Raw genomic sequence first — 10,533 nt, 5'->3', positions numbered from 1 at the left:
TACACCAGCAGCCTCATGTGTCTATCTCTCTCCTCCTTAAAATAAGGGGACAAAGGTGTCTTTTCACGTAAAAGAGGAGAGAGATAGACTAATGGGAGTGCTGGCATAGGCCACACTCCCGGATAGAGTTCTTTTTCCTTTTTTTTTTGAATTGCAGAGACATGATTACGAAGGCGACCAATTAGGAGAGTATTCAAAGTCGGGAGTTGGGAGTTGGGAGTTGGGAGTTGAAACGAAGGATAAATCAAAACAAGAACGTGGAATGAGTGTTTTTCTTTTTTTTTTTGTTTCCATTCCAGAACGAGGTCCATTCTTGTTTCCATTTCAAGAATATAGAATAAGAATGTGAACCAAACAGTTTCACTCTCCCATGTTTGCATTGAGAGAATCATGTGGAATAGAAATGATTTGCTTCTCGTTTTCCAAAATGAAGTCTTGCATCCATTGATTCATCATCGTCTTCTAAAATTAATGGATCGGATTGGTATTGTTTTTTTTTGGAATTGGAAACTTTTATATATGTCTTACTTTTTTAGGGGGGGTGGGGAGGAGGGGGAAAAGGAATAGGGAGGGAGGAAGGTACCAACCAGGAGACTCTAACTCGAGATCTCCTGGTGAGGATGGGCATGAAGCGCACCGCAGCTCATCAACTGCACTAGGCAGCTGTTGGTCAGGTTGTTGATTTTATTTCTTCAAGACAAAAGCTATCAAATGAGAAATGAGATTGTTTCTTGAAATCCCATTTTTTTAAAGGCTTGAACTCCCAAATGAATTATTTCATTTGGAATTTTGGGTGCCTAATCCAGAGACACGGGCAAGGGCCTCTTGTGGAGGCAATCCAGCTTCTCCATATTCTTCTGGAGTTAAAGATTCTCAATTACAGTTTTTTATTGGCTATGCCCTTTTTTAACCCGGTCGTATTTTCTTAGGATTCTGGAATCTGAGAATCAAGAAAGCAAGGTCCCCAAAATGAGATGGGTGGGAGATACCAAATGCTCAAGTGTTTGGTTTTGGGGATTGGGAGTGAGATCTCTCTTAAGCTTATGTACGAATATGATCATTGTCCAAATATCCAAAGCCCCCATGTATAACATGGAAAATTTAGAAGACCAGAACACACCCAAATCACCAATCCAAGGGGCCAGAAAAACCATGGTCCATTCTGGAGAAGACAACCTATATGAAAAGAAAAAGGAAAGTACATATTTTTGTTATCGGAGAGCGTGGCCTTTGCGCATGCGGAAGAATCCTGGGGGACAACATATCTAAATTTCATGAGGGGCAGAATGGTCATTTTTGTCCCCCACCATGTTTGGGTGCAAGCACACTGTCCCCATATATAGAGTTCTTTTCCCCAAAAAAAACACAGGAAGGGGATCATTGCCAAGCTGCGTGGCCCCAACAACACAAGAACCAATGAGAGTGTACACAGTGCTACGCTCTCCCACAGAATTCTTCTCCCCACTCCCCCCCGCCCCACCCCACCCCACCCCCCCTCCCCCCCCAAAAAAAAAAAAAAAAAAAAAAAACCAAAGGAAGGAGATCATTGCCAGATTGTGTTGCCCTTGTACCTGTGCGAGGGCCAATGATACTATACACGTGGGCATCCAATACAGGTGGGATTTTTTCATTTCATGGTTCGCAAGGTGGTCATTTCACCCTTCTTGTGCCTGGGTACTAGTGCTACACAACCTTCATTCAATCCCCAAAACAAACAAAAGAAAAGAATCATGAAGGGAGGGCATTTCTGAATTTCATGGGAGCAGCGTAGTCATTTTGCCTCCCTTTGTATCGGGTGCAATGTGTATATACGCTCGCACATAAGAGTACTTTTTTTTTCCAATAAAAGGTACATCATTGCCAGCCAAACTGCATGGTCCCTACACCCATGCAAGGGCCAATGAGAACGTACACTGGGGCATCCAACACGGGGTAGGATTTCTTATTTCACGAGTGTAAGATTCACAACCCTAGAAAATGGATAGAATACTCACTAGTCAGTCTCATGATCCGTTACAGAGTAAACTTTCGTCAAAAATCAATCTATAGCTTAAAAGTTGACTTTCTTTGCTTCTCTATCTTTAAAAAGAAAGTGAAGAAAAATTATTATTATTAATGGCACCTTCCATTGAAATTGTTTACAAACCTTCACAATTACACAGTTAGACTTTTAAAAAAACAAAAACAAATTACAAACTCTACCATCTCCATGCCATTCTACTCTCTTTTTCTCTCTCCCTGATTCAATAATAGTTCTGTTTAACTTCTGTTTATATTTGTGTTATTAAATATGGATTAATGGTTACCCCTTCTTTGTTAGATTGTAAGAGAGAGAGAGATCTAAGGAGGTCTGTCAGAAGGCCTCCACCAAAACAGCAGCTGTGCTTACTTCTTCACCTTTATCGTCTTTCTCTGCATCCCATAGGAAGTGTGCATACGATCCCATCACAAAGCTGCAATCAACATTTGAAAACCCCAAAAAACTTTAAAATCCAAACCAAAAAACGGCAAATTATCTTCTTCATTCGTATTGAGTGAATTTTCGTACCAGTCGTTAGGGGAGGCTTGAACAGCTTGTTCGAAATAACTGTTGGCTCTGGTTTCATTTTTTTGGGTTTCCCAAATCAATTTCCCGTACAGAGATAACACTTCACCGTCTCCTGGACTCGCTAAAATGGCTCTTCCATAGTATTCTTCAGCTCTCACTGCATCTTTCTCCACCTATTAAACAGAGAAATCAAACATCAATACAAAGAAAAAAAAAACGAAATCTGAAGTCGAAAGCAGAGACTTCGTGAACTTGGATTAAGATTGATGGATTTATGATCGAATTATTGGAATTCCTAGTACCTGATGTAAGAACTGTCCGTAATTCCTTAAAAGAAGTGGATCTCCAGGGTTAGTTTTTAACATCTTTTGATAATAAGCACCGATTTTCCTCTGATCGGCACCACCACTACTACCGCCGTCGCCGCCGATCTTTTTTCCTTTGCCTGTACCACCACCAACGGAATCCAAATCTTCCGTCACAAATACGTTCCACGACCTACCACAGTCATCCACGTCACCATAGCAGATCTCTTCCTCCTCTTCTTCAAGAATATTCGCCGGAAAAGACCGAGATCCGGCGCCAGATAACTTAGAAAACCTGCCGGAGTCTTTCTTCATTGGACATGCCACGTCAGATTCCGACATCGCTCGCCGGATAGTCCTTTTGTCCTTGATCTCCAAATGCAACGGCGGCGACGACGACTTCTTGTTAGCGCCGGAGAACAGTGCAGACGTAACGGAATCAATGCCTGAAGCGGAGAAAGAAACCTTCGGTGAACCGGGGATCAGGGAGGCTTGAACCGGTGACGAACCGGTCCTGATAAGAGTAGCTTTCATTGCTGATAAGAAAAAAAGAGAGAACAGAAAAGTCAGTGGAAGTGGAACTCACCAGAAGTGCTGGAACTTCCTAGTGTTCGTGTTTGAAAGGTCATGCTTTATATAGCCCATTACAGGGCTGTGATGGCGCCGTTAGATAGGGTGACGGCGTTGGAGTGGTTGACGCGTGTGAAGTAGTACACGTGAGAGTGCATGAGGCGATACCGGTGGGGACGGCTTTTTGTGTCCAGGTGGAGTGTTACTGTGTTTTCTTTGGACTCCCCCCTCTAGTCTCCTCTTCTTTAAAGACTTTGCACTTTCCACGCGTCACGAAGAGACCGTGAAAGAGAGAGAAAGATGTGATTATTGCAACGTGGAGTTTAGGTATAGGAAGGACCCATAAAGGACCTTTTTTTTTTTTGTACCTGAGTGCATGTGATTCAGATCCTCTACTACCGAGCTGCGAGGCAGGACCGTGCTGCCCAGACATGGTGAGGTGCGTAATGATCGCCTTACCCTTACTCGGGTTAGGTGTTCGGGGAAGGATAAGGCAGTCATTGCATGCCTCACCATGTCTAGGCAGCATGGTCCTGTCGGGCAGCTCGGCAATAGAGGATCCAAATTGAATGAAGATGGCTTGAGTAGTGCAATTACCAAAACACCCTTCGATTAGTCTAGAATTTTTTTTGGTTAGGTACAAATTTATTCAGAAGGGTTTTGATACAAGCCCGAGGCATCCTCTAGTCTAGACACATGTTTTAGAGCCAAGGAATAGAGTGTGGCCAAAGCATCATGTGCGACAACCATGGGGCCTTCTAGGATAGGGAATCATCAATCAAATTGCATTCCTTGATAACATGGTGAAAAGAAACTACAACAAAAGGGGGAATAATATCTCAAATATCCCGAACAATGTGGAAAACTTCCATCTTTACTTGTTTGCACTCAGAAATAACATGTAGTATAGAAGTGTGAATCGCATGATCCTTCATAGTCACGAGCTAAAAATCTGATACCTCTCTGAATTGTGGTGGAAGGGAAGGCTGCATCACAGTTTACTGTAATGGTCCCGACAGGAAGGGGGTGCCATCTGTGAACCTAAGAAGATGGACATATCATTAGAGGAGATGAGGTTGTGAAAATAGCCTAGACATACTCTGAGTGAGCTCTTTGTGCAGCTAAAGCAACTTTAATGGGGGACCAATTCTCCCTCTTGAAAACCATATTGTTTTTTTTTTCTTTCCGCAAGCCAGATGTGCTAATATATATAGGAATGAGCATAAACCACAGATCTCCTTGTACCTAGCTTTCAAATCAACCTGATATGAGTCCCAACTCTTTAACTAGATATGAAGCTTTGGTTACGAAACATCGGGAGCTACATATGAGACATTGCAAGTAAACCAGACTGCCTGACCAAAGGAGCAACCTAAAATGATGTGGTCGGTTGTTTCAGAAATGGCTCCACATCTTTGACAAGCTGGATCAATAGGGATATGCCTGTGATTAAGAGCTTCGCCCGAAGCTAGTTCTTTCGCACATGCCCTCCAAAAGAAAATTCCTTATTTTTGAAGAGTTTTGTAGCTCCATATACGCTTTCACATCGATTCGTGAACTAGCTTGGCTCTAATGAAGAGGAATTTGATGAGGATGGTGAAGTATGGTTGGAAACCATGGCCTTGTTGGATAGCATATGATAAGTTGTTTTGACAAAGAACATGTCATTTTTAGCAGCACCCTAATATTGATAGTCGTCCACAGGGAAGATACTAAGTTGGATAGATAAGATTCCTTGAACTTCTGATGGGTGAAGGAGTGAATGTAGAAGGTCTTCATTCCAGATTCTATGGACTTGGTTGATGAGATCAGAAACCTTTGCAAGGTTATAGTTGGCCAGTTTAAGGGAGTGAAGCTTGAATTCTTTTAATGTGGGGATCCATTTGTCGCCCCAAATGTTCACAGATTTACCTGATTCAATTTTCCGTATGAGGCCTTCAGCTAGAATCTTTCTTCCTCCCAACAAGCTGCCCCAAGTCCAAGAGGGTTGGTGCCCTATAGGTGCTTCCATGAAGTCCGAATTGGGAAAATATATAGTTTTGATAAATTTGGCCTGCAAGGTGTTCGGTTGGCTCCATAGGCACCATGCCACTTTGGAGAGGAGAGCGGAGTTATGGAGAGCTACGTCTTTAAATCCAAGACCTCTTTTTTCCTTTGATTGGCAAATCCTAACTCAGGAAATCTAGTGAATCTTTGCATCTTGTTTGACTTGTTCCCAAAAGATTTTGGATGATGATTATCGAATCTAGGTGTGTAGGGACTTTGGAAGTTTAAAGTGTGAACTTTCAAAGTTGGCCATTGAAAATGCCACAGATTTAAGCAATATCTCTTTGCCAGCATGAGAGAGTAAGCGGAACTTCCACTTTTGGAACTGATCAGAGATTTTATCATTGAAATATGAAGACTTGGGCTTTTGATGAGGTGCCAAACTCCGTAGGGAGGCCAAGCTACTTGGATGGACCATCATTGTATGGGATTTTTAAATCTTGGAGAATCATCTCTTGAACTTGGATGGAGTATTGTGGCTGAATGTCAATGAGGATTTCTTCAAGCTTATGGCTTGCCCACTTGCTGTACAATATGTCTCCAAGAATGATTTGAGGTGATTCACTTCTTTTAAATTTAAGCTCTGAAAAGAAGATGCAATCATCGACAAACATCAAATAAGAAATAGAGGGAGATTGGCTACGAACCTTGATGCCCTTAATGAGATTACTCTCCTCGGATTTGGAGATAAAGGAGCTCAACGCTTGGGAGCATAAAATAAATATAGCCCGAGAGATAGGGTCTCCTTGCCTTATCCCTCGTGAGGGAAATATTGAGCCACAAGCTGTCCCATTGGTAAGAAGCTTGTATTGGACAAATTTAATGCATGACAGGACCATATTCATCCATCTAGATCGAAATCCCTGCTTTGGAAGTATTTCCTCTATAAAAATGTCATTCTAAGCGGTCATATGTTTTTGTTCACACATAGTAATATGTTTTTTCTTGATAAGGGACTGTCTAACTAACACATCGATTGCTATGTTAAAACTTGACATTGACCTTGTCATATTCCCATGAGTTCTTTAACTCAAGGGTAAAATTAGATTTTCAAAATAAATTGAAAGTGACTTATCCGTATGTTATTATCAAAAGTTGTCATTGTTTTGCATATTTTTCGCATACTCATGTGAAAAAATGATAAGATATACAGTCCTCATCAGAACAGAACAGGAAAAAAAAAGTGTTACACTGAAAGGGTAAAAAGTAATGTTACAATTATTTGATACCTTTAACCATTAATTAATAAGAAAATCCCTTTAAAAAGTAAAAGTAATATATTTGTTACAAACCATCTTCTTCTTCTTCATTAATTTACAAACTATTTGTCACTGCAAATTCTCGTATGGGGATCGAGTGATTTAATCGATAATGATGAGTGTTAGAATCTAACTGAATTCATGCACCCTGCTCACTAAAATCATCCATAGCAATTCCATGCATTGCATCTCTAGTAGTGTCCATTCCAGAATCAATTCATTGTCTTATCTCTTCATGTCTTGATCATCGATCCTTATTTTTCAAAGATTCTAAGAACAACAGAGGTGAGAAGAAGAAGAAGAAGAAGAAGAAGAAGATGCCTTTGGTGTAACAAGTGACACATTCTAGTTTAGAAGTTGTGGTTGGGAAATAATTTATGGAGAGTACAAATAGATATAACTTCTTTATTAATGGAAGATAATTAAGTTAGGTGATTGAAGAACATACAAGACATTTAATGTTAAAACAATGGGGCGCACCCTAGCAGGTTTTCGGGTGAACTATGGATCCAGATCCTCAACGACTAGCGTCGTGCTGCACAGACACAAGGCTGCATGCAATGACCGCCTTACACCCACTCAGGCAGGGGTAAGGCGATTATTGCGCGGTTTAGAGGATCCAAACTAATGAACTATACCCATATGAAGAATCTTCTTTTTTTAGTATTTCAGATGGTTCGTAACTAAGACCTCCTTGATATTTGTTCTAAGGCTTCCGTGATATTTGTTCTAAGACTTTCACCGGTTCACGAATACCTCGTCCCTTGCCCTTGCCAAGTCCAACATTGCATGTAGAAGTGATATAGGATCATATGACCCACTATACATTTTTTTCTTTTGGTAGGAAGTAACAGATTTATTGATACTATCGTGTATTACACATGGATGGACCATATTCCATGGATCGGAAACAGGCCAAACTATCGTACGCACAACTGACAGTGCCTTCCTTGCCAGGGAGTCAACCATGCTATTTTGCTCCCTTGAAATAAAAGAGAAAAATATAACCAGTAATATACGATGATAAATGATGAATATCATCCAAAACAGACTTAAGAGTTAAAGGAGGAGAGACATCACTGTGATGTAGATAATTCACAACAGCCTGTTGGTCTGATTCCACCACCAAACAACGCTAATCTTCAAAAATCCCATCCAATAATGCTGACTGTATTGCCAAACCTTCACCCTCAACAGCAGTATGAAAATGAGAAGGCATAGAAACAGCACGCATAACCTCACCGGGATGATTTCTAAAGATCAAACCCCAACCACCTGAATCAGAATTGTGCTTTAAAGAAGCATCACAACTCACTTTAATCCAATTCGGTTGTGGAGGCTCCCATTGCACAATACGCTCCATAGATTGTGTGGTTGCTGTCACTACTCTTCCTCCACCAATATCAAGCACCGATCTTCTGAATTCTTCTTAAGTTTTGGTATGACCCACTATACATTATAGTATGTATAAATGAGGGGAAAAAGAACTATGTCCGGGAGTGTGGCCTACACCAGCACTCTCATGAGTCTATCTCTCTCCTCCCCATATGTAAAAACATCTTTTGCCCCTTTATTTTAAAGAGGAGAGAAATAGACACATGGGAGTGCTAGTGTAGGCCACACTCCCAGATAGAAAACTGTTTTCCATATATATATGAGAGAGAGAGAGAGGCTGTGGTCTTGTTTTTCTGCTGGATTGGCATCATTGTGACCTGAGATAAGGGATCAATTAAAAACCATTATAGGAAAGAAGTATAATATATAAATTTAGTAGAATTTACTCAGGTGCAATGTCTCACTCTCAGTTCCAACATAAGCGCCTCAAATTCTGATTCATCCCCTCCAAACCCTTCCTTTATCTATTTCAATTCTTTATTTTTAATTTGTAGATTCAAATGGTCTCATGACTTGTATTATAATTTACTTGTTTAATTTCAAGTTGCAATTAAACTTTTCTGTCACCCATGCATGAATATGAATGCATGATAAATATATTACATATAATATTCGTAGGACTCATGAATGCTACATATATGCTCTAAAATTACAATTTATTTATATTTTTGGGAAAGAGAATGCCACATGGTCGCACAACGTACGCTGCTCTTACACCCTGACACAGGGTGGTGCAAAATGACTGCCACACCCCTTGGAACCCTAAAAATGACCAAAAATGCAGTGATCATTTCACACGTCCCTGTGTCAGTCAATGCATAGGGATGGCATGTCTAATGCGACCGAATGACGTTCTTTCTCCCTCATATTTAATTTTTTTTTGGTAAACGTTTTATCCTATTATTTACTTCTTAAGTAAGCATCACTACACTCATCCAAAAAAAAAAAAAAAAAAAGTAAGAATCAGTACATGTGCCAATCCCATTTTCATAAATAAGGGTCCATAGCTCAGTGGTAGAGCATTTGACTGCAGATCAAGAGGTCACCGGTTCGAACCCGGTTGGGCCCTAAATTTGTTTTTTTAATCCCCCCCAAAAAAAAACTGTATGTAAGAGAAAGAGGACATCTTACCTTGGATCCTTATGAGAAAGGGAGGCTTTCTATTCCAATCTTCCTTGGTTTTGGATCCTAGAAAAAAAAAACAAAAAAAAACAAAAAATCCTTCTAAAGAGTTTGCTTACCACTTTCCAATATTTTTGTACCAAAATTACCCTTCACTCTCTTCAATCTTTCTGTTGCAAGATGGAGGACAAAATCGGTATTATACCAAGTATAAGAACGTGCGAAAGCACCCGTGAGTGAGAGCCATAGGAAGTACTCACACTCGACCCTCCTTTAAAAGTGGGAGTTGTTTCTGTCCCGCATGACATGCACACCGAAACCTCACCGACGTAGAGATGTGAGAGAGCGTAAGATAAGGTTTAGTCACATGACAATATGAGTCTACGTGGGGCCCACTAGAAGTGGGGTGCGGTGGGGGTCGCATTCCACAAATCACGTGCGCCATTAAACGTGGAAGATGGGAATATTGGACACGTGTTGGTTTGCATGCAGCTTTTTCATGAAGAAGGAAATGGAAACCCATGCTCTCTTTTATCTATGAAAGTTGAGAAGTTAAACTGACTACCAGAGCAGAGATCAACAGCTCATGCAGAGACACTGGTTTTTGTTTTTTAGGTAAAGAGACTTTATTAGCGTTGGAACAATGTTCCAGAGTAGTCAGAGTACAGAAGAAGATTTAAATAGTGGGGTGAGGAGTGATGCCAAACAAAATGATCCTGTGTAGAGGCCCCAAAAGAAGCTAAACAGTCTACCACAGTGTTGCCTTCTCTGAGGGTGTGCTTGAAATGAATATCTTCAAACATAAGAGCGAGGCGGGAGCAATCTGCTAGGATAGACGCAATCCGCCATGGTAATGCAACAGTGACCTTGTTGAGGATGTTGATCACAAGAAGGTTGTCACTCTCAATGATCAAATGCTGAATGTTTAAGGAGAGAGCCAAGGTGATGGCGTTTTGAACTGCTAGTGCCTCAGCTACAAGCGCAAAATTCCACCCAATGCCAATAGCGAAACAGCAGATGAAAGATGCTTCTGAGCTTCGATAAACTCCACCAATACCTGCCCTACCAGGGTTCCCCTTGCTTGCGCCGTCGACATTGAACTTGACAAAGAGAGCTGGAGGAGGAATCCACCTAATAAGTCTAGAAGTTCGCTGTTCACTACTACGAAAAAAAGGAATGTGATTGTAGACACCACATTTTGACACCTTGGAAGTGTGTCTTGGCAATGATGGTCAAGGACGTAACTCGTGTGGTGACTGAATGACAAGAATTACTAAATTACCCCTAC

At 40.9% G+C, this 10,533-nt stretch overlaps 1 protein-coding gene and 1 non-coding gene across 2 annotated transcripts; one reads left to right on the top strand and one right to left on the bottom strand.

Moving 5' to 3' along the window:
* Window positions 1-2,330: 2,330 nt before the first annotated feature.
* Window positions 2,331-3,408, bottom strand: LOC122646391. The gene is made up of 3 exons (XM_043839941.1): window positions 2,851-3,408; window positions 2,549-2,721; window positions 2,331-2,453 (listed from the first exon to the last, which is right to left on the bottom strand). The coding sequence occupies exons 1-3, from the start codon at window positions 3,385-3,387 to the stop codon at window positions 2,354-2,356; spliced, it is 810 nt and encodes a 269-aa protein (XP_043695876.1). The 5' UTR covers window positions 3,388-3,408; the 3' UTR covers window positions 2,331-2,353.
* Window positions 3,409-9,120: 5,712 nt separating this feature from the next.
* On the top strand, window positions 9,121-9,192 carry TRNAC-GCA. The gene has a single exon. It is a non-coding gene; the product is annotated as a tRNA-Cys (tRNA).
* Window positions 9,193-10,533: the final 1,341 nt, after the last annotated feature.

This window comes from Telopea speciosissima, chromosome 11 (assembly GCF_018873765.1).
Source record: "Telopea speciosissima isolate NSW1024214 ecotype Mountain lineage chromosome 11, Tspe_v1, whole genome shotgun sequence".
Classification (NCBI taxonomy): domain Eukaryota; kingdom Viridiplantae; phylum Streptophyta; class Magnoliopsida; order Proteales; family Proteaceae; genus Telopea; species Telopea speciosissima.
The sequence above is the reverse complement of the archived record's forward strand: the minus strand, read 5'-3'. Positions and strand labels throughout refer to the sequence as shown.

Coding starts and splice junctions, on each gene's coding strand:
- LOC122646391 (XM_043839941.1), bottom strand. CDS start 3,387: ATGAAAGCTACTCTTATCAGGACCGGTTCGTCACCGGTTCAAGCCTCC. Junction 2,722..2,850: donor ACGGACAGTTCTTACATCAG/GTACTAGGAATT, acceptor TCTGTTTAATAG/GTGGAGAAAGATGCAGTGAG. Junction 2,454..2,548: donor CAAGCCTCCCCTAACGACTG/GTACGAAAATTC, acceptor TGTTGATTGCAG/CTTTGTGATGGGATCGTATG.